At 53.5% G+C, this 23,915-nt stretch overlaps 1 protein-coding gene across 14 annotated transcripts in view; it reads left to right on the top strand.

The window, feature by feature from the left end:
* ZNF536 (zinc finger protein 536) overlaps nucleotides 1–23,915 on the top strand; it is a 437,882-nt gene that overhangs the window by 197,932 nt on the left and 216,035 nt on the right. For all 14 annotated transcript variants that reach the window (XM_058707985.1, XM_058707988.1, XM_058707980.1 and 11 more), the window contains one exon: nucleotides 557–2,728. In XM_058707985.1, the coding sequence (XP_058563968.1) occupies nucleotides 559–2,728 (2,170 nt within the window). In that variant the 5' untranslated portion in view covers nucleotides 557–558. The remainder of the gene's footprint in view (nucleotides 1–556; nucleotides 2,729–23,915) is intronic.

Raw genomic sequence — 23,915 nt, 5'->3', positions numbered from 1 at the left:
GCCATTGGGTTTTTCTGTTGGGTTTTTTTTTTTTTTTTTTTTTTTTTGGTGGTGGGGGGTGGCAAATCATAAAATAATCTCTTTCATCACAGACCGGTGAATGTATTGAATATAGTAACCGGAAACAAAAGTTCCAAGGGAGTCTACGTGGTCTTGCGGTGAAAGCCATCCTGCTCCAAGGCAAACTTTGAACAGAACCAACAGGTGCAGGTGCCACAAGGGGCACAGGAGGGAAAGTTTAACACGTAGACCCGCGATTTGTTATTAGGTGTTGGAAGTGGTAAAACATTAATAATTTAAATGCGAATGAATAATTGCGGTCGGTAAATAGAAAATACAAGGAAGACGATCTATCGCCAAAACAAATTGGAGGAGCAATGCCATGTTGCGTAATTGGCATTTAATAATTCATCTTTTTATTATTGTTTTTGACTCTAATTCCTTAGCATTATTATGTGTAGGTAAGGCATGAATTGCAAATTCCTCGCCAGCTGATGCCGTTGATTCGCTGCGCCACGGTGCCTGGCACAGACCTCAACTCTCTCTTTATTTTCAGGGATGGAAGAAGCCAGTCTGTGCCTTGGAGTGTCCTCGGCGGCACCGGAAGCTGAGCCCCACCTGAGCGGCCCTGTCCTCAACGGCCAGTATGCCATGAGTCAGAAGTTGCACCAGATCACCTCCCAGCTCAGCCATGCCTTCCCCGAGCTGCATCCGCGGCCCAACCCGGAGGAGAAGGCCCCCGCGCCCCTCGACGAGAAGGCCCACGTGCCCATGACCGGCCAGCCCATGGGCAGCCAGATGGCGCTCCTGGCCAGCCAGCTGGGCCGGGACGTCGACACCAGCCTCAACGGGCGGGTGGACCTGCAGCAGTTCCTCAACGGGCAGAACCTGGGCATCATGTCCCAGATGAGCGACATCGAGGACGACGCCCGCAAAAACCGCAAGTACCCGTGCCCCCTGTGCGGCAAGCGTTTCCGCTTCAACAGCATCCTCTCCCTGCACATGCGCACTCACACCGGCGAGAAGCCCTTCAAGTGCCCCTACTGCGACCACCGGGCGGCGCAGAAGGGCAACCTCAAGATTCACCTGCGGACCCACAAGCTGGGCAACCTGGGTAAGGGGCGCGGGCGGGTGCGCGAGGAGAACCGCCTGCTGCACGAGCTGGAGGAGAGGGCCATCCTGCGGGACAAGCAGATGAAGAGCAGCCTGCTGCAGCCGCGGCCTGACCTGAAGCCCCTGCCGCACGCCCAGCAGGCCCCGCCGGCCCCCTGCAACCTGGCCCTGCCCGCCAACCACAGCGTGCCCGACGTGGCCCACCCGGTGCCCTCGCCCAAGCCCGCCAGCGTGCAGGAGGACGCGGTGGTCCCGGCCGCCGGCTTCCGCTGCACCTTCTGCAAGGGCAAGTTCAAGAAGCGCGAGGAGCTGGACCGCCACATCCGCATCCTGCACAAGCCCTACAAGTGCACGCTGTGCGACTTCGCGGCCTCGCAGGAGGAGGAGCTCATCAGCCACGTGGAGAAGGCCCACATCACCGCCGAGTCGGCCCAGGGCCAGGGCCCCAACGGCGGCAGCGAGCAGTCGGCCAACGAGTTCCGCTGCGAGGTGTGCGGGCAGGTGTTCAGCCAGGCGTGGTTCCTGAAGGGCCACATGCGGAAACACAAAGACTCCTTCGAGCACTGCTGCCAGATCTGCGGCCGGCGCTTCAAGGAGCCCTGGTTCCTTAAGAACCACATGAAGGTCCACCTCAACAAGCTGTCGGTGAAGAACAAGTCCCCCAGTGACCCCGAGGTGCCCGTGCCCATGGGCGGCATGTCCCAGGAGGCCCACGCCAACCTGTATTCCCGGTACCTCTCCTGTCTGCAGGGCGGCTTCGTGGCCCCGGACAAAGCCAGCCTGAGTGAGCCCAGCCAGCTCTACGGCAAAGGGGAGCTGCCCCTGAAGGAGAGGGAGGTCCTGGGGAAGCTGCTGTCCCCCATCTCCAGCGTGGCCCACGGGGTCCCCGAGGGCGACAAGCACTCCCTCCTGGGATGCCTCAACCTCGTGCCGCCGCTGAAATCCAGCTGTATCGAGCGGTTGCAGGCGGCTGCCAAGGCTGCCGAGATGGACCCCGTGAACAGCTACCAGGCTTGGCAGCTCATGGCCAGGGGCATGGCCATGGAACACGGCTTCTTGTCTAAAGAGCATCAGCTACAGCGCAACCACGAAGACACTTTGGCAAGCGCCGGAGTTATGTTTGATAAGGAGAAGCGGGAGTACGTGTTAGTGGGAGCAGATGGCTCCAAGCAGAAAATGCCTGCTGATTTGGTTCACAGCACTAAAGTGGGCAATCAGAGGGACCTGCCAAATAAGCTCGACCCTTTAGAAGGCAGTCGGGATTTTTTGTCACACGGGCTGAACCCGGCGCTCGACTATAACCTGCAGGGTCCCGGGAGCATGAAGGAGAAGCCCACCGAGTGCCCCGACTGCGGTCGGGTGTTCCGCACCTACCACCAGGTGGTCGTGCACTCCCGCGTCCACAAGCGGGACCGCAAGGGCGACGAGGACGGGCTGCACGTGGGCCTGGACGAGCGGCGCGGCTCGGGCAGTGACCAGGAGTCCCAGTCGGTGAGCCGCTCTACCACGCCGGGCTCCTCCAACGTCACCGAGGAGAGTGGGGCCGGCGGGGGGCTTTCCCAGACCGGGAGTGCCCAGGAGGACAGCCCGCACCCCTCCTCGCCGTCCTCCTCAGGTAGGCCGCCAGGGAACATGGGGGACCAGCAGCTGGGATGAGGGCCCTCCTCGTCCAGGGGGCCTGGCTCCGCGCCGGCCTCTGGGGGACGGGCCCTGGCTTCTCTTCCAGGTCAGTCCTGAGCTCATCACTCTGACCTGATGGCGTTAGGTGAACCGTGCCTTTCTGCCCCGCCTCCAAGGAAGGCTAGCTCTTTGAGTCTTTGGCCTTCCCTTGAACACTGGCTGCCGGGAAAGAAAGTTGATCCCACTGGGTGGTAGAGACAGTCAGTTGGCATGTTTGCCGACAGGCATAGCCTGTCCTCCCCTCCCCCCGGCAGTTCCCTGCCCGGCCCCATTTTACGCCCTGGCCCTCATCCGCCATCACCTCGTCTCTGGAACCTGGGAGCTGGCGTTCTGGCTTCATCCACGCGTGTGAAGGTGTGAGCTCAGACGCTAACCATCTCCCCCCCCCCGCCCGAGGATATTTCCACAGTCGTCTCATTTGGGCACCCCTCCCTCCCTCCCCAGGCCAAACCTGCCTCCTGTCCCCTTCCGAAATTACAGCGTGGCTCACCTGTCGGGGCCCTGTAACCTGACGAAATACATCACTCTCGTCTGATGGTTTAGAAAAGCACAGAGGTTTGAAACACAGATGCATGACTGCGTGTCTTAAATTGTACTGTTACACGGGCGATACAGCTTTGGGGTCTAAAATAGCAAAGCAGAAAATCTGTCATCAAAATGTCTGTGAAACGCTGAAGCTTCCTGGCCCGCGTTGGGGGGGAAAAAAAACCAACCAAAAACAACAACAACAAAAAAAAAACCCGCACTAGCCTAAGATAGCTAAATTAAAATCGCTACCTAACAGCAGGTATGCTTGTTGCCTCCATCCGTATTTTCAAAGTCCCTTTCTAATGGATGGTAAATTGAAAGTTATATCTCTAGCCCTTTATAAAGAAAGCATCTCGCTAATACTGTAATCATTCTGCAGCCTAACAACAGAGGAAATCATGCCATAACAAATACCCTGTTACTAATGGCAACATTGATTTCTGCAATCAGCCATTAAGTCTAGAAAATGAAAGACAGTTTGAGGCACCTCAAGGCACTGCATTGCTCACTGTTCAAGGCGTGGCGGCACACTGTTGAGGGTCATTTTGGTAAAGTTTTTTCCCCTCCCTTTCGCTTTTTTCCCTTCTGGGTTTTGGTAAATAGTTCCGTTTCGGAAGCCGTGCCTTGCTATAGTTACTAAGTAGATGCCGGTTTAGTTTTTAGTTTTTGTCTGTTACTGTCATGCTTTGGTATACCCTTCTTCTAGGACAAAATTAGTATTAAAATAAAGTGTGAGTCTGCTGGCTTATTACAAACCGGTAAAGAATTGTTAACACACATAAATCTGAACTGCACATTCCAGAGATTCCGATAGCACTTAATGCTGTTGCTTAAATACCCATGAAACACACTGTCTACTCCTGGAGTCCTGGACTCGTTTGCAATTTATTTCTGGTGAGGCAGTCTGGAAGAGTCCGACCAGGAACGTGAGCCACCACGGAGGGCTGAGGCCACGCCGCAAGGAGTGACCGCTGCGCGGAACATTCGAGATGCAAGGGAAGGGTGTTCAGGTTTCGCTGCCTGACAGCGGGGACTCCATAAAAACGGATCTCCCGTGCAGAGGCAGCAAAGTGCCAGGCGGCCCAGTGTCAGGAGGGACAATTTCCGCCCTCCCGTGAAGAGGTCCCCTGTTCTGGGGAGTGTCATCTCACTGTTTTTGGATCGGGGGCCTTGAAGGGGGCAGAAGGCAGAGGGCAGACTGGCTCCCCTAAGTTTTTGGAGTGACGTGGAGTTAACATTGACAGATTTCCATCCCTCTCCCAGACCTGCTGAAATGAAGAGGTCTCAGCAGAATATTCCGGCACCAAATGTTCGGCTTTATTAATGACGTGTTTACCATGTTTTTCCCACCTTCTGGCCAAGTGATAGCCTCATGCTATTCTATCTCTGTAGTTTCCATATCTGTAAATACTCTGTTGAAAAAACCCATTTTGCTTAAAAGAACCAACCGGGCTTACAACTCAAAGGAGAATTATTCTTGAGTTGTGGTTATCTCCTAGCTTTTATTTCCCTCATTGAAGTATTTTACAATTGTGAATACCGATTCTTTCATTTCTGGTTGACTTCTTTGTTTTCTTCATATTCAAATTAGACCCTTTCATAATTTTCTGACTAAGTGGGAAAATTGATGGCATACCAATACGCAGCCCAAATCAGCCGCACGCCTTAGGGCATTCAGGTTTTGCTGGGATTAGGACCCTTAACCCGATCTGGTTAGTCTTGCCTCTGATTTCTAACAAGTAGGACTTGTGCAAAGTGCGATTAAAATAAGCATTTAAATAAAAATCTTTACACAATAGGCATTTTATTATTACCTGTTAGAGAGAAACCTGCAAGGTGAAGGGGAAAGAAAATCTTTAAGCTCTTAAGTAAAGAAAGAAGTACTTATTAAGGCTTCTATTAAGCAATAACCACAAAACACGGTTTTACAAATTTCTCAGACTGCATAACAATGTCGCAAAACTCAATTTGCATCACTTGATTCTTGTTTTGTTGAAAACTGGGTCAGTAGGGCCTGAGAAACTATTTTTTCAGATCTTAACCAGTGAATTCTTCTTTATAAATCGCTGCTCTTAACATGATAGTAGTTCTGAATTCATCATAAAAAACCTTTTTACAGAGAGCCTCTTAGAACAGATCTCCAGAAGAAGGCTTACAATGAGTGGCAGGGACGTCCTTTGTTATCTGATGTAATTCTTTGCAAAGGAGGATTGGGAACGGAGTGGCTGTTTAAAAATGTCTTGCCCAGACCGAGACGAAGAAGGGGTCAAGTTTGCAATCAAACAGTTATTGCCGAGATGGGCGACTGTCACTGGCTAGGCTAATGTGGGATGCAGCTGTTTGTTATGTGAGCAAAAGAATGTTTGATTCAGTGAACATGTGAAAATGATTCCAGTGAACCAGAAAATGTGTTTGTTCTTGGGCTCTCCAAACTGCTGAGAACCAAGCTGAGGATCAACCGCGAAAACTAGGACCTTTGACAAATTGAGAGGTCATATTTTCTAACAGAAAATGGACAAAGCTAGTCACATGGATCACTTCCCCATCTTTCCCCTTTGTTTTATTTTTGTTGTTGTTGTCGTCGTTGATTTGACTTACCAATAATTTCACACCATCGTAGATGTCATTTCTGCCTCCGTGTACCACGCAAAAGGAAACTATTTGGAAAGCAGCAGCTTATAAATTTTACTCTTTTATGACATTTAGAAAGCGGGGCGGCTGTTTTGACGCTCCCTCATTTTTTGGCTCGCGTGCAAACGCTCCGATGGCATTAATCTCTGCATCTCTCCCCAAAACCTCGTCTAAGACTGTGCTCAGATTGGAGCTCTGCTCTGAGCCGGAAGACGACCAAAGTTCTGTTTCTTTGGATTTTGCCTTGGAAATCACGCTCAGAATAATTAAAACTTAATGTACTAAGAAACGATACTGTTCATTATATCCAACAGGGCAGTTACCTTCTGCATTCCCCATAATTTTGGAGAGGGGCTAATTGCAGTGTTGATGGTGGGAAAGGGGTAATTGAATGCGTTGACCCTCTGTTCATTAAATAAAGTCGGCTAACTTACGTGATCAATGGAAAGCCAGGGAGAGACGCAAGGATGAAAATATCGTTAACCCCTACTACTTCTGGTATAATATTTTGAGATGGTCAGGGATTATTTGATCAGCTGGGCTGGAAGCCTTGTGGGGTCCTCTTTTGTTGCCTGAGCCGCATTCCTGAAATGCTGGGTCTCCATCCTGTGTAGGCCCATTGACCACAGCCTCAAAGGCCTTTATCCGGGGCTCGCTTGCATTTAGTGATATGATAGATTTTCTTTCTTTTCCACCTCTTTTTCTGATGTGGCTCCTCCTTCCTGCCCCCATCCGTGATAACCACTGCCTGCTGCACACAAACAAATAGAGGCACCCCAAAGAAGGGGCCGGGGGGGGGGGGATAAAAAAGAAAAAGAGAAAAAAAAATTTAAGTCTGAGGATTAAGATCTTCATTTTTTTTTTTTTTTGCTTGTGCATTCCAATTGTTCTTAAAATATTTGGCAATGTCAATTAGTAACTGAGCAGAGTTAGCTGATGAACACAATTTTCCAGTAGACTGAGCACCCTATTGTTGCCGAGCGAACAGCAGATTTCTGAGGTCATTATCATTCGCTGGTTGCTTGGCCCAGCTGCTTCCTGCTGCAAAAGCCAAACTTTATACTGGAGCTCAGGGATGGCAACAGGGGGCTGGGAGGGGGAAGAGGGAGGCTGGCTGCAGAGCCGAAGACACTCATTATCAGCAGAGGAAACAGAAAGTAAAAGTTTCCAGGCAGTTCCAGGAAAACTGCCCTATCAGCCTTCTTCCTCCAGTTCCTCTCCCAACACCTTCAGCCTCCAGGCAGGGAATTCAAAGGACCCGGGACGCCCCGTGGGGCATCGTGGCAACTAATCTCTCTGCTGAGCCGAACTTTGGAAAACAATAATCCCATTTACAAATTTACTTAAAAATTGTTAACCCGATCCGAGGCCTGTGAGTGGTTCCTCATAGATAGGCTCCCTCGGTTTTATTATTATTATTATTATTATTACTAAAAACAGAAAAAGAAAAAAAAAAGAAAAGCACGTCCTTTTTAAAGGATGAAATTACTTTGTTGAAATTCGCAAACTTGAAGATGACAAACAGGGAACATTATGTCATTTTCCAGAGGGACCTTTGGAGCAAATAATAGCCTGAAATTCCTTGTAGAATCAACTTTGGTGTGCAAGGCGCCCCCTGCCCCTTTGCAGCTTCCCTTCCCCCCGCCACCACCCCCTTCTCCCCCTCCCCCCCCCCCCCCCCCCCAGTTTGGGAGCTGGTTCAGTGAGATGAAAAGCTGCACTTTTTTAAAGCTCAGCTGTTAAAACCGAGCGCCATATGCAGTCCTTCCATCCCCGACGTGGAAGCGTGTACAGGCGGCCACCGTGTTTGTGGAGATTTACGGAGGCCCGGCTGCATGTGCTGAAGCTGTCCTCGGGCAGGCGCCAGGGGCCCTACCCCGCCAGGGTGATGCCCCCCACCCCCACCCTGCCTAACGCGCTGGCCAGACTTGGGCTCACTCACGAGTCAGGTGTCGGTGGGGGTGAAGGTCGGAGGGCCAGGTGGCCTCCCTCTGGTCTGTCACCTTTCTGCTGGGTCTGGGGACCGCGTGCTGGAGTGGTGATAAAGTAGACCCCAGGTGCCGATCAGATCATTTTCCTCCTGATCTAGGAGCCGGACGCCTACCAGCAGCTCCTTTTTATAAACTTCCCATTCGCTGCGTGCACTTTGATTATCTTATGTCCAGAAGCAATTATTTGGGAACACTCAGTACCACTCTGGGGCTTTTCCTGTCTGTCTCACCCCCTTGTTTGTAGCTCTAAATCCCACTTCCACGGGGCTGCCCGATGGCGCTGTCACTTAGCATTTCAGAAAGAGAGAAATTGTCCTGGCTCTAAAAGTCTTCCAGTTGGGAGTGTGATATAAAAGACGTGTGACATAAAACCCCAGAAGCAAAGCCTCCTGGACGTTCCTGTAAATTCTCAGGACGGACACCGTTTTGTGGGGGAGGGATTCGATCGCTGGCCGCAGGGTCACTCGAGGCCTGCCCTCTTTGGCCCACTGCCTCACCTTGCCCACCCTCAAGACTGCCACCATGCTGCCAGCGTCCCCTCGAGTGCTCTAGGAGGGGTGCTGTGTTCCTGTCCAGAGCCCTGAGAAGCCTGAAATGCTCACGGCGCGCCCCTTCTGTGTGCGTGTTAACTCGAGGAACGGACACGTGTATGTAAATCTAAATTTAATGGTAATAAGAAAAACACAGATTAGCTAAGGACAGGTTACAATGAGGCAAAGAATTAAGCAGTCAGTGTTCAAAACAGAGCATGAAGCATTAGCTGCGTGATCCCCATTAATTGGAATGGAAGGTTCCGGGCTTGGGTTCTGGCCACCGCCTTGAGTGTGTTGGGGCTGGAACTAGCAGTTTGCTTTAGACGGTCACGTGTGGCCAAAGGCAGGCAGGTATCATGAGATTCTAGGAGCCACCTTTCCCCACTCTCTCGCTGTGCCTTTAGGCACCTGGGAACGTATGCCCGTGGTATCTGTTTGGGGGAAGCTCGAGGACCTCCTGTTCACCCAAACCCCTTCCCCCGTAGGTCCCTCATGCTTTGACTCCCTTCTCTGGCCTGAAGCCCGCTTATAAGAAGCACACTGCTGAGAGGGTAAGGCATGAAAGGCTCCTTGCCCTACCCCTCGGCCGCTTCCCAGGTCCGCCCTTCATGGAGAGAAGATTCCGGAAGGTGGCCCTGGTGTCTCAGGAGGGTGGAGTCAAGGGCAAGCTTCAAGAAGTCCCCCACCAGGGTGATGGGGGCTCTTAAGGTGGAGAGCAGAGGGAATCCTGGGGAGTGATCTGCATGGGGAGCCCTTTGCAGCATTCTGAGCCTGTGAGGTCAGAGGAGGAGGAAGCAGTTAGCTCCTTTAACTGCCGAGCTGTTTGGGAGCATTGATGGTAGGGGTGGAGAAACGCCTGCAGAGATCAGGAGATTGGATTTGTGCAGATAGCCCAAATTCATGATGACTGGGCTAGGACCTTTGCCATCTGTGCCCCTCGGGCCTGCTTGCTGTCTTTCTGCGTGCCTCACCTCTCTTTGCCCCCCTGTCCTCTGTTGGCATCTGGAAGGCTCCTCCCTCCAGTCGTGCACACTGGGCTGACCCACTGAGGAAGGAGGAGGGGGTGCAGAGAGGAAAGGGGGCTCACCAGCAGGGTGCAGGGCAGGTGGTTGGGGGCTCTCTGTTCTCCCCAGGAAATGAGCCTCGCAGCAGCTTGAAAGGAGCCGCGGGTCCCCCTTGCCTCTTCCTGGCAGGACGGGACTGCGGCAACATTTACTTAAGCTGTGGAGTTTGGCAACGCTGCCTCCGGGCGCCATCTGGAAAGCCCTTCTCAGAAAGCCGTGGACCCTCCCAAAAGAGCTCAGGGGAACAGGACTTGGGCAGAGCTTTGGGGCTTTTTTTTTTTTTTTTTTCCCTCAGGCAGAACCTGAGCCTGGAGGTACCTGAACAGGGCATGGGGGGTGGGGATCCTCTGGAAGCCACGTATGTAGGTAGCTAACATAGGTCCCTCTTTGGCTGGCTCGTGGCTCGTGGCTCTTCCCTCTGCCGGGCCTCTCCACCTAAGTCCGAGCCAGGTCTGGTTTAACTGTTCTTTGTCGGGAGTGCACTCGATTTCCTGGGGTTGCGTTTCCATTTATTTATTTTGTATCGTGTTCTGCTTATTGTTTCACCTAAGTCCTGGTATGTCGTGGGTACGAGGTGTGGAGGCAGCCAAGGCTGTTCTGGTTAGTTACTGATCCAGCCCTGTAATAACAGGGCTTGTCAACATCATGCGAGAAAGGAGCGTGCTGCCTCCATACGGTACTGGGGAGACCGGCCCGAGAACTCGGAGGCTTGGCTTGTGACAAATAGGGCCAAGCTCAGCACAGAGATTGGCCACCACCCTTTCCCTGACCCACATCTTCAAAACAGGCTGCGGAGCCTCAGAACAATGCGCGTCTGAACACTCCCTCCGGCCACCTGATGGGCGGGCCGAGGCACAAAGGCTGCCGTGCCGAACTCCAGGGACACAGTCCCGGTGGGATTTGTGCGCTCGCATTCGGTTCTTTCTCCCACCAAGGGAAAGCTGCCCAGGGCCTGGCTTCTGGTGGGCCCCGTCTCCTTGTTGCCTTGGGGGTGAGCCTTGGGGTTTGGGATGACATGTGGCATGTGTATGAGAGACGTGTGAGGCACAGCACAAGCTGACTCCTTGGCTGGGCTGCCCACTGCACCACGTGGGGGTCCGGCCAAGCCTTCTCTGGGGTGCCTGGCCAGGTGCTGGCAGGAGGAAGTGGGTGGCGGGTGAGCCGGGCTTTCGACACCCGGTCACTTGCTCCCAAAGGCTGGGGTCAGTTTTCCGCTTTTCCTGGGAGGCACGGTACACCTTTGGGAAACTTTCATATGTTTCCCTCTGTGCCTTGGGCCCAGAACGTTCCACTGAGGAGCTCATTCTTTCTCTGGAGGGGGCAGCTTGTTGGACTGGAATTTCGGTGGCCCCCAGTTTTGTCTTTTTGTCTGACCTCGGCTCCCAGGCCACTTGATGTATGACAAAAACAGGACCCCACCACCGAAGCTCTCTTCTCTTCATTAAAGTAATGCTCCGAAACTCTTAACTCAGTGGTTGTCATCCGTGGTTTCTGGACACCCTCAGTTGTCTTCAATCATCTTGAGAGGCATTTTGGAGTATTTCCAACTTGCTCATGTTTGGTTCGACATCAAACGTACGCGGCGCTCGTCTCCCTGAAGAACAAGACAGAGACGTGTTTCTCTTCGTTGCTACATAGATTCTGTTGGATTTGTTGCTAAAATAGGGGTCTTAATTTTTTTTAAAAGTAATTTGCCCTGAAAAAGTGAAGAGATCCCTCTCAAAGCCGCGGCGGGACAAACTACTTGGTGCTGTGGGAGACACCTTGGTGGGGCTGTGTCCCTTCTCATCTGGGGCCTGACCCTTCCGAAGAATCCCTTATGGGTGACCTTCAAACCCTTTCCACCTGGCGTCCACCAAGAGGGATGCTCCTTGACTTCTCTGTTGCCTTTGTGGTTGTCCAATGACGGTTTTATCATTGGACACATCTTAGGCATTTAGAAAATACGAATAAATAAAAGTAAAAATAACTTTTACATATGTATGCTCAACACCACTCGGAGATAATTAGCACATCCTTTTCCAGTCCCTTTTCTGGGCCTAGAGATGTATTTAGCAAAAAAAGATTATACTGCACATAATTCTATATGCCATAGTTGTTACTTAAATATATGCCATGTATTTGTTGTAATGGAAGATTCTACACAAGGATCAGCGGACTTTTTCTGTACAGGGCCAGATAATACCTATTATAGGTGTGGCAAGCCATGTGGTCTCTATTTTAACTACTCAGTTCTGCCATCAGTGGAAGTGTGTGATGCTCTTCCAGTAAAACTTTATTTACAAAAACAAGTGACAGGTGGATTTGGTCCCTGGGCTATCCTTTGCAGACTCCTGTTCTACAGTAATAGCTAGGCTTTTTTTTTTTTTTTTTAAGCTTCACACAAGTAATATATTCTCTTTTTAATGTTTATTTATTTGTTTTGAGAGAACAAGAAAGGTGAGTGCGAGCGGAGGAGGGACAGAGAGAGAGGGAGAGAGAGAGAGAGAGAATCCCAAATAGGCTCTGCACTGTCAGCACAGAGCTTGATGTGGGGCTTAAACTCACGAACCTTGAGAGCACGACCTGAGCCAGAGTGAAAAGTCGGACGCCTAACTGACTGAGCCACCCAGGTGCCCCTCACCCAAGTAATATCTTCTTTGAGAAAAAGATAGCAATACAGAGAAGCAAAGGAAAAAACATCTACATCTGTAGAATGGTTTAGCCAGTCCCGTAACTGCAGAGCATCATAGGACTTGCTTCCGTTTCTTTTTTTTTTTTTTTTTTCCCTGCACCTAAATCTTTCTGACCATCTGCACAATTATTTTCTCAGTGAGACTCCCAGAAGTGGACTCTCTGGTCACAGGCAGGCAACCCTGAGGCCGCAGACATATATTACAGGGTGCTGCATCTTGAGTCTCCTTCTTCCAGTGCTGAGCAAGCTCGTCCTAAGGGTGTATTGAAATCTGCCTCCCTGGGGCTAGGTAGTTCACTACACCATGCTGCTCTGCGACTCATTTAGGTCATAAAATACTCATTTGTCCTTTCATTAATGTATTTATTCACTCAAAGGCAAGATGCTTATTAAGTAGGTTCTGAGCCAAACGACGTGCCAGGTACTGGGGATGCAAAGATGCAGAGAGATACTTCTGGGCACCCAGGGGCCCAGGGCCCGGGAGGCCTGTCCTTAAACGGAGTGAGAGAGAAGCACAGGAGGACCCATCCCACGGCCTGGAGGAGCGCCGACTCACCGTGGCGCCCCCATTTGCTCCCGAGGGACCTGGAAAGGTAAAGGTAGCTTCTTTGTCACCTGAGTGACTCCTTTGGCAGGCCACTTTGTCCTTCCGCACGATCTGGCCAATCCGGCGACTTCTGGGGGAAGCAGACACCCTGGCTCAGCCCCTGGGTCTGGCTGTGAACTAGAGTTGGAATCACTCTCTTGCTGCAGAAGAGACCCTGTGGGGAAGTCCAGCTGGCGCTTTTGAGTTAGCCCCCCTGCCTCCCCTCCCCTACCCCCCTGGGGAGGGGAAGGTGGCAGGAGGGGAACCTGGGGAGGGGGGATTGGCAGCTTTGCAGTGGTGTTTGGTAGCCTGCCACACTCCCCTGGTGGCCCGGAGCAGGGAAGGTGGCACCGGGGAGGGGCAGGATGGTAAAGGGGAGCAGGGAGTAAGGGGCAGGCTCCTGGCTGTGCCTCACGGGCTCTGATGTGCCCTGGGCGGGTGAAGGGCACGAGTCAGGCGTCAGTGTGTGCGGCCTCCCACGGGTCCCTGCACATAGAGCACGTGAGAACACGTAAGACCCCTGCTGGAAAGAGTTTTACCCAAACTCCCCTGACTTCAGAACTGTCCATACCTGCCCCACAGGGGGATCAGGTGAGTCACGGGGCGGGGGGGGGAGCCCTCCCCACTCGTATGCCCAAACATCCTTCTTCAGTAGCAGGAGAACAGGATCGTGGGCACTGTAGAGAGCGCTGTTTTTCTTTCATGGGTAGTGGGGCATGAGCACAGACCCACTATGAGAATGGGGGGAGAAATTTCTTCCAGGGACACGTCAAGCCTCAGTTGCCCTTTATTTTCTGTGAAATGAAACATGATAAGCGTAGCTACTAACCCGGAGACAGATGCGTCTTCTAATGTTTAAGGAACAGCTCGGAGCAGAGCACACACACACTTTCAGCGTGGAGCGGTCCCCCCTTGCCCCCCAAGTCTCCAGCTGAATCTCATCCACCCGCTGGGCTGTTTGTGCAGCTTGCTCCTCTTCCCTGGGCCTGGACTTTTTCATCCATGTGATCGGAGTGGGGTGGGGAAGTCTACGAGGCTCCGAGACACCCCCCTTCCCAAAACTTCCCAAGGCCCGAGAACTCAAGGAGTTCGTAAGGCCTGAGGATTTCATGAATTTCTTGTTGATATTTGTGTCTGAGCCTCGAGCAGGTGGCAAGGCCACATATCCCTATGGGGCTGGACGGCCTGGTGAGACCGTCTTTTATTTCCTTTCCCATGGGGCACCTTCCCATTTGTCGTCTCTGTCTGAGGCCTGCACGCCATGGAGACAGAGTTTGGCTGCTGGGGTAGGAGGGCAGGGACCCTTACCCAATGCGACTGAAGGCTTGTTCCTCCATTGTTGCAGGCTGACCTCTCAATGGTCACAGGGAAGGGCTGGTGTGCTGGCCCTTAGGGGCTGTGTGGCCCAGCTAGGGCTGCTTAGCCTCTCTGTGCCTCAGTGTCCATAGTGCACTTGTTGTTCTATAAAAGGCCTAGCACAGTCCCTGGCATGAGAAGGTGCCCAATAAATGTGGCCTGTGATTAGAGTTATTTCTGTACTCCACAATACAAAAACAAGTGGGTAAAAAATGAGAAACCTGGCCAGGGGATTGGTTGTTGGAAGCCACACAGCACCAAAGGGCTGGCCTAGATGAGTTAGTCTCACAGAGTCGGGCTGGCATTTGCCTGTGTCTCGAGTGAAACAGTGGGATCGGTTGGATTTGTCCCACTGTCATCACTGGAGGATGATTTGAGGGCCTTATGAAGCAGTAGCTGACATTATCTTGGGAAGGCAGCTCCCCTCCTTCATGTGGACCACTACCAAGTGGTCCATTCTCTACCCGCTTTCCTCTTGTATTTTGTAGCCACAAGTGAATCCCAGTTCACAATGACTCCACAGCTATAACTACAAAGATTCAGTGGTCAAGTCACTGAAAGGTCTGGGGAATCATCTGATTTCGTAAATGGTATCCCCCAGATTTCTTCTCACAGTAGCAAAAAGGCTGCCACGGCTGAGACCTCACATCCCCACACCATCGATTAAAGGAGCACGCTCTTCTGGAGCCCCAGCAGCCATCCCCTTGCGTTTTGTTATATCTTCCTGTATTATTATGCCCATTTCCGAATCAGTCACCATGGCCAGGGGCATGCACCTGGCTTATGTCAAGCAGAGCTCACCTTTGGGTGGGGAGTGGGGGAAAGATGAATTTTTCCCAAAAAGATTTGGATGTAGGAGTCATGGAGCCACAAAACTGTCCAAAATGTCACAGCTCCAAGGTCCTGCCAGCAGTGGGAAGATTTGCCCTCTTGTTCAGGACATCTAAAGAGATGTCTCAGCCTCCTGAGCAAGGTGGCTAAGGGTCTGTCCAGGTCTGCCCCACCCGTTCCCCCGGGCCTTTCAGGGATGAGACCGTGCTTAGTTATTTTCTCCACGTGTCCATTTCTGTTTCTCCTCTCTTTCTGTGCTGTGGAGCTTCACGTTAGCCTGGAAATGACAGCAGCCGCCCCCGAAGTCAACCGTCCCCTACGTCCGCTGTGTTGCCCGGGGCTGTTTCCTGGGCACATCCCTGGAGGGAGGTGACCCACCAGGAGGAGAGGGTGTGATTTCCTGCTCCCGAGGAGAACACGGTGTGACTTTGGGGGAACGGCACACCCGGCAGAGAGCTAGAAGAGCGCAGGGCACCAGCGGTTACCTGCACAGATGGTGGCACAGGGTGGCAGGGCCTTGGTCTGCCTTCCCGGGCGAAGGCGAGCAGCCTGGTTGTCGGCTCCCACCCCCTCCACCTCTGCTGCCTCCTCCCCTGGCAGAAACATGGTGACCAGCAGAAAACGTGCACTTGTCTTAGGTCTGAAAGGACACTGTGAAGAAGGAAACTGCAGGTGCATGGTGACTGGGGCCATCCCAGGGGCCGGGAGCAGTTAGCCACGCTCCTGGGCTGAGCGGAGGGAGCCTTTACACCAGCAAGAGGCCCTGCTTTCTGGGTTGTATGGGTGGACAGCGGAGGGTTCCGCACCAGAGCCTCCAGTCTGGCCGTGGAGACGGTGTCATCAGATGAGTAAACAGAGGCACGGGGAGGCTGTATCGAGGTAGAGAGGTAGGAAATGGAGGAGAAGGGATTGAAACCCACATCTGTCTAAACCCTTGCCGTTTAATCCCACCGTTGGGTTGTACTGGGAACGGGGTGAATGCAGCTGAAGGCAGAGACCCTGCCCACCAGCCATAACCTCAGCTCCACGCGGGCAGAGGCCAGTTCTGGTACATAAGCCTCTGGGCAACTCGGACTTGCCTCCTTCCCTCTGCCCAGCGCTTGCTCAGCCCTGCCAAGGGCTGACGGGGACCCATCATGAGCTCCACACGTACACTTGAAGTGATCTCCCAAGCCCGCGGTTGCCGATAGCCCTGCCCACCCCTACTCAAGGTCACATACTCAACAGCTCACGGGGGTCTTGAGAACGGGCCCCCGGGTTGCCCTTAGTGGCCCAAGATGGGGTGAATGAGGCCACAGGACCATGTCCTGTTGGCTGGGCACCTGGTTTGGACTCAGCAGGTCCAGCTCTCAGCCTTGTAGGAGCTGGCCTGGGTGTGGGTTGCCCCCGTCCTCCCAACGCTAAGTCTGCCAGCAGCACTTACAGGCTCTCCTTTGCAGGCTGGTGCCGGAAGGCAGTCTCGTCTGGGTGTTGGGACAGAGGACGCAGGCAGCGGCTCAGCCCTGGCCAGTGAATGTGCCCGGAGATCTCCACCCACAAGCGGGCTCTCTCCCGCCCCGCTCCGCTCCTTTTTGTGAGAAGAGGGGGAAGGCCCCCACTGGCAGAGGAAGAGAAAAGAAGGGCAGGTCTCTAATCCTCCTCCCTCTGAGGTGTAAATTAGGAGGACAGAATTCTCGTCTGGGAAGCTTTTCAGGGGAGGGGCCGAGTAGTCCTTTGTTGTCGTGCCTCATGGTACCAAAGGCTGAACCAAGTGGCCCCTTCGCACTGGCCGTGCCACGCGGAGTGCTGTGAGCTCTTACTCCACCCTGCGCCCATGACGACGACGCTTCTGGGAAAGGGCCCGGGCTCAGCTGGGGACTGAGTCGGCTGTCACGGGTGGGGAGGGGAAGGGTGAGCGGGACCACATTGCCCACGGCTGCTGGGAATAGAGCATTCGTTGTGACTGTGTACCTTTGTGTTGAGGGGCTTGTGTATTTGAATGTCCGTTGGGCGTGCTGGTGCGAGAGCGGTCACGCTGTCCTGGGCTGGCGTTGCTGCGTGGATGGCTGCAGGGTGCCTTACTTGTTGGATGTAGGTTGCTGAGGGCGTGTGCGTTGCCATGAGCTTGCTTGGCGATGCTTAAGTGTATGTTGGGCGTCTTGGGCTCTGCACGTGTTGGTACGCAAGTGGACGTGCGTGCATTGGGCGTGTGTGTCGACGTGTGTGGGGGTGACGGTGGGTTGGGATGTGAATATCAGCACGTGTGTGTGGATATTGGGGTGCGCGCTCAGATGTCATTTGGGGGTCTGCAAATACGTTGGTGTGGCCGTGTGGTTTTGGGGAGTGCCTATTTGTGTGTTGACGCCTGTCAGTAAAGGATGTGTGTTGGAGTATACAATGGTGTGCTTTGTACGTGCAGTGTGGCCGTGTGTGTTGGGAGGTGCATTGGCGTGTGTGAACAGCGATGTGTGTGTGTTGGGATGCGGGTATCCGCGTGAGTTTGCTTGTGTCGGTATGGGTGCTGGGTTGTGCGTGGTGTGGGTGAGGATGTGTGTGGTGGGTAGCGGGATGGGGCCTGCTGTGATGCTATTACCAACTATTATGCGGGGTTGGCTGGCCTCCCCAGAGCATTGCGACCCTTCGGTTTCCTTTCAAGGAAGAGATGCTGGGTTCTGAGCCCGGCTCCACCCCCTTTCCCAGGACCTCAGAACATTGCTGACGGGGTCTCCCTGCCTTCGCTGGCTCAGCCTCAGGAAGCTCTGGCTCCTGAAGGACAACCTGGCAAACACAGAGGGGTCTTGTCTTCCAGCATCTCCCAACCAGGCCCTCATAGCCTCGAGCTCCTCGTGGAAGGTGCTGGGGATTGAGGAACTGGGGTCCCATCCAGGGAACCTCTTTCCTGGAGCTCAGCCAGCTGTGTATCTGGAGTAGGAGCAAAAGCCCCACAAGGGCCGCTGCCTTCCTATCACGGTCCCCAGCACAGAGCGTCGAATACAGCAGGTGGTCGGGGAATGCTGGTTTTATTACACAGAACAAAATGAAAAGCTCTTTCCCAGAACAAAGGGCACTTTGCCCAGGAGCCAACCGCGGCTCAGTCCTTTCCCATCACTCTTCCTCTAGGTTCCAAAAAACCTAAGATCCCAGTGCAGAGCCTGGCAACATAGACCCGCAATGGGGTCACTATGAGCTGATCAGGCCAGGAAAGGGAGGACCCGAGTGCACAGGGGAGTGTGGAGGTCTGAGATGGGACACATCATATGGGAAGGTAGCTCTGGGAACAAGCCCTCACGGTGATGTGTTCGGTTTGCCATCGGTATCCATGACGCCCCCTCTCTGGGACACTGGCAACCTTGGTTCCATGCACAATCCCTCCTTCCTTGATGACCGTCCTCCATGAACTTCAGAGCTTCCTCTCCTTCCTCCCCCTCCTTGGATGCAGTAGCAGCCTTACCAACAATGTGCCCTGTTGGAGGCCAGGACAGTGAAGTCGAAGTCACGGGCACCACGTCGTTGGTCTGCAGAGTGCTGAAAGACTTCGGCTCTGGGGCAGCAGTTTGTGAATTGATCTTGCAGCCACTTTTGGGTTTAATTGGCCAAGTTCTATGGTCACCATGGGTAACCTAGGAGGGCATCCCTGGGGATGGGGAGTGGTTGCAGGTGAGCCTTGTTGAGCTCACCACAAGGTAGAGTCTTCAGAATGGTGCCCCAAACGAGCAGCAGGCATTGAGGGGGTATCAGTCTGGTCAAAGTCTGGGGACCACATGGACCCTGAGCCTTAGAGGAACCCAGGATCAAGGGCTTTTCACTGACCTCTGTATGGATGTGGCATAAGCATCCCCTTTTCCTGAAATGTCAAGCCGTCTTCTAGCCCTTTCATAAATCCAGAAAGAAAGAAAGTATCAGAAATATGCATGTGGTGGGTCAAGGCAGTCGTAAGTTTGGTGAGAGTTTTCCTAGAAGTCACATGGAGCCATGAGACCACAGGTCACCTCTGCCCAGCTCCTGCCACAAATGTGTGAAACTGAGTGACAGCTGAGTCAGTTGTCCTTCCTTGGTTGACAGTCGAGGAAGACCTCTGAGGTCTGAGCCCTGGTGAGAGAAGCGTGCCAGGCTCCAGGAGATGGCGGGGCGAGGAAGGCATGAACGGTAGAGAAGGAGGGTGCCCATGAGGGAAAGAGCCCTCTTCCTATCTGAGCTCCTTAACAGGGGAAAGCAAGGCTGTGGGGAATTTGGATGGAACATACCAGAACCCCTGAGCGGTAAGGACCCTAGAGGATGGGAACTCCTGATAAAAACTGGGGCTGTCAGGGATGACGGGGTGAGGGGTGATGTCGGCCCAGGTGTTGGGGTGGTCATTTGAATGATTCACCCGCATCCCACCCATGTTTACAACTTTTCAGGGACTTCCCACTGAGTGTGGAATAAAACCTGTGGCCAGTCAGTCCTCACAATCGCCCACTGCATCCTTTCTCACTCCCTGAGGCCCTATTACCTTCTCTCAGCTCTCAGCCCCATAGAGCCAGCCCCCCGGTGGCCTTTGCATGGCCCGTCCTCTCTCAGGCATGCTCTGGACACGGAGTGTCGCGGCTGGTTCCATGTTATCATCCGGACCTCACCTCGAGTCACTTCCTCCGGTGGCCTTTCTGTGCCACGCGGTAGGAACTATCCTTTTGCCGCAGCCTCTCTCTGAAAGCGTTATTCTGTATTTTCATCGTCGAGGCCCTTGGGAAGCGCTGTGTTCACTGTTTACGGATTCACGTACTCCCTGCTTCTGTTCGGTCACGCTCTTGCTTGTGGTCTCGTTCACCCCCCTGGCGCCCACTTTGTGCGAGCAGGGTCCCTGCGTGGTCTGCTACTGCGTGGCCGGTGCCCACAACAGTGCCTGCACGTGGTGGAAGTTTTTGCTTTGCAAGAAACACTGGTGAAATACACATAACATTAAAGTTACCGTTGTAACCATTTTATTTTACATTTTTTTGAAAATGTTTTTATTTAGTTTTGAGACAGAGACGGAGCGTGAGCAGGGGAGGGGCAGAGAGTGAGGGAGACACAGAATGGGAAGCAGGCTTCAGACTCTGAGCTGTCAGCACGGAGCCCCACGCTGGGCTCGAACTCATGAGCTGTGAGATCATGGCCTGAGCTGAAGTCGGACGCTTAACTGACTGAGCCAGCCAGGCGCCCCCATTTTTTTTAAGTTGGGACAGAGAGAGTGTGAGTGGGGAGAGGGCAGAGGGAGGGGGAGAGAGAGAGAGAGAGAGAGAGAGAGAGAGAGAGAGAGAGAGAGAATCCCAAGCAGGCTCCACACTCAACACGGGGCCCGAAGCAGGACTCGATCCCACAACCCTTGGATCATGACCTGAGCCGAAGTCAGAAGTGGGATGCTCAACCAGCAGAGCCATCCAGGCGCCCCCTTAACCGTTTTTAAGTGAGTGGTCCAGTGTGTTAACTACTTTCACACTGTTGTGCAGCCATCGCCACCGTCCGTCCGCAGAACTGTTTTCATCATGCAGAACTGGAACGCTGTGCCCATTCATCAATAATTCCTTATCCCCACCCCACCCCCCACCCAGCCTGGCAAACACCCTTTTACCTTCTGTGTCTGTGACTGGCTTGTTTTCACTTCCCCTAACGTCAAGACTTATCCATGCTGTAGCATGGGATGGGATGTCCTTCTTTCTTAAGGCTGCGAATATTCCAATGTGTGGCTGGAATACATTTTGTTTCTCCCAGCCTCTGTCCCCGGGCACTAGCGACACTTTGGCTAGTCCAATAACCAGTTTTGAATAAATGAATGAAGGCTTGTAGCTTTGAATTCCGTAAGGTAACCCATTGTATCCTGTGCTACCCCCTCTCCAGAAGCCGCCTGGGCCTCAGCAAAGCACGTGTGTTGGGGTCTGGAGCTTGGCCGTCAAGACACTGAGCATTCTTGCCGGAGAGTTTCTGGAGGGGGGGGTGGGAGTTGGCTGATGGTCAGACCTCAGGCCACTGGGAGGGCCGCCATATGCCTTGAGGGGCCACAGTTCTTTCCACAGGGGCAGGAGCATGGCAGCCCTGTCAGAACTGCTTTTCCTAATCCTGTGCAGGGCGCTGTGTCCACAACTTGCTGGTGTGGTGTGTGTGTGTGCATGTGTGTGTGTGCCAGCGCTGTGCCCTGGGCCAGGGCAGGGCAGAGGAGGGGTGGGGCCCGGCCCCCTGGGGCTGATGCCAGGAGGAAGCGGGCACAGCAGGGCAACGGCACTCCAAGGCAGATGCTAAACTGTCCACAGCCGGCGTGCCTCGTACTTTCTGTCGGAGCAGGGAATTCCAGAAAAACAATCGCTGGTGTCCTGGATGTTTCACTGGGAGTTATGTTCTCCTCACAGCTTGCCCCGTGCCTTTTAGAATAGAATCCCTTTCCCGAACACAGCCTGGGTTAGTGCTGAGGTCAGGGCAAAGACGAGGACTCGGCAGTTCAGGGTAGGCGGGGGGGATGTGGTGGCTGGCGGTGGAGGGGGCATGCCGTGCGGCTGGAGGGATGAAGGGGAAGGGCGCAGGTGCCCCGCGTGCATGCTGGTCTCCTGGCTGTCAGCGGGCTTGGCCGGGTCGTCGGGAGAGCGTCTGAAGCGGCTGCTTGTGTGTGCATCACGCCTCGCATGCCGCCCAGGCCCGGGGCAGGGTGCCGACAAACACACATCCCCCTTCTCTACTCAGGAAGCCATCGCCTGGGGTGAGGCATCCACCCTGAGCGGGATAAGCCTCAAGGCCCATCTTGTCTCGGGGTCAGCTTCAGTAATGTGGTTCCAACAGGGTTTGTGAGGGCTTCTTGGTGGTGGTGCCGGTGGTGGAGAAGCCATGGCGGGCAAAGCTGGTCTTGAGGGGGGAGCTGGTGCAGTGGAGGGAGGCAGCGGGGTAGAGTGTAGCTCTGGAGGTCCCGGGCACCAGTGCCGGCCTACAGCCGGGGCGGGGGCAGGTGTCACATGCTCAGATCAGCAGAGAAGGAGGCAGTGGAGGACGGCTTGGCTGGGCGGGAAGGTTCAAGGGAATCCCAGGCAGAATTTCATTCTTTCTGCTCTCGATGAGGAGGGTGAGAGACCAGAGGAGTGTCTTTACCATCGTTCCATGCAGGTGAGTTTTCTGCAGGCCTTCTGGGGACTTCTCCCTACCTTGGGGCCTGGAAGGCCCAGATGCCCTGACTCAGGGCCGTGGGAGGGTTGCTGCAGACCTCCTCCCTGCAGTGGGGAGTTGCCTCCTGTCTTGTCTGTTTGGGCTACTATAACAAATGCCATAGGCTAGCATAGAAACAACAGAAATTTCTTTCTCATAGTTCAGGAGGCCGGGAAGTCCGTGATCAAGGCAGATTCACTGTGTTGTGAGGGCCGGCTTCCCGGTTAATGGAGGACTGCCTTGTCACTGTGACCCCCCGTGGGGGAAAGTGGAGGGAACTCTCTGGGTCCGTTTTATAATTCCATTCATGAGGGCTCCACCCCATGACCTATACACCTCCCAGAGACCCCACCCCTCCAAATACCAATGCATTGGGGGTTAGGACTTCAACGTAGGAATTTTATGGAGACACAGACATTCGGTCTATCGCACCTCTTCACTGTTCCCCCCCAAAAGCAGTGATGTTGATCCAGTTCTCTGAGCAGAAGCAGACCAGAAATGAAAATAACAGGAAACTTCAGCATGCTGTGAGCTATTTCGGACCTCTCTTTGTCCGGGGGCCCACAGGTAAAATTAAAATCCTTCTCTTCAGAGGGGAGCGAAGCATTTGAACATTACAAGCCAGTGCACCTAGACCCTTCCCCATTTCCAGGGTCACCGACAACCCGAGGATGACGGAGGCGGGTCTGAAAGGGGGATGTCTGACAAGTTTTAGATGGTGAAATGCAGCCGCGGACAGATGTCCGCATTCCATACTCAGTGCCATGTGCCTCCGGGGACGCCCGGCTTGGCTCACAGCTTCCATGGTCTGCTCCGGGCCTCCAAGGACACCAGAGACCAGCAGCGGCTGCCTTGGACTGTCAGTGCAGGCTACAAGTGGCACTGCATGGGTTCTCCTTCCTCAGGCTGTCCCCGACCTGCCCACATCTCCCCCCGCACGCTGTTTACGGCTAGAAGCACAATATTTAGCCGACGGGGAAGAAGCCAGATGATTCAACAGCACCCAGTGGTCTCCAGGGCGAGAAATGTAACTAAAAAAAAAAAAAAAAAAAAAAAAAAAAAAAGTATTGTATGAGTTAAAGTTATTTTTTAAGTTCATTTGCTTTGAGAGGGACAGAGAGAGAATGAGCATCAGCAGGGGAGGGGCAGAGAAAGGGGGGGCACAGCGGATCCGAAGCAGGCTCTGCACTGACAGCAGAGACCCTGAGGGGGGGCTTGAACTCACAAACTGTGAGATCCTGACCTCAGCCAAAGTCGGACCCTTAACTGACAGAGCCACCCAGGCGCGCCGAGTTCAATTTATTTTTTAAAGTCTGTTTTTCTTGGGGCGCCTGGGTGGCTCAGTCGGTTAAGCAACCTACTTCAGCTCAGGTCATGATCTTGTGGTCCGTGAGTTCGAGCCCCGCGTCGGGATCTGTGCTGACAGCTCAGAGCCCGGAGCCTGTTTCGGATTCTGTGTCTCCCTCTCTGTGACCCTCCCCCGTTCATGCTCTGTCTCTCTCTGTCTCAAAAATAAATAAACGTTGAAAAAAATAAAAATAAAAAAAATAAAGTCTGTTTTTCTTTCATGCTGACCCCACAACCTCTTCCAGGGTGAGCAGTGGATGGGGCATCTAGGAGGCAGTAGGAGTCATAGGGAGGAAGGAGGGGCTTCCTGTCTGCCCCCCGCCCCCCCAACCTTCACCCCTTCCTGGCCCGTTGGAACCACAATCCCTTCAGCTGCACTCTTTCTTGGCGGGGGCGGGGGGGCGGGTAGGAAACTTTTTATTTTAGAATAGCGTTAAATTTATAGAAAAGAGTCGAGGG

The sequence above is a fragment of the Neofelis nebulosa genome, chromosome 17, assembly GCF_028018385.1.
Source record: "Neofelis nebulosa isolate mNeoNeb1 chromosome 17, mNeoNeb1.pri, whole genome shotgun sequence".
NCBI lineage: Eukaryota > Metazoa > Chordata > Mammalia > Carnivora > Felidae > Neofelis > Neofelis nebulosa.
The sequence above is the reverse complement of the archived record's forward strand: the minus strand, read 5'-3'. Positions and strand labels throughout refer to the sequence as shown.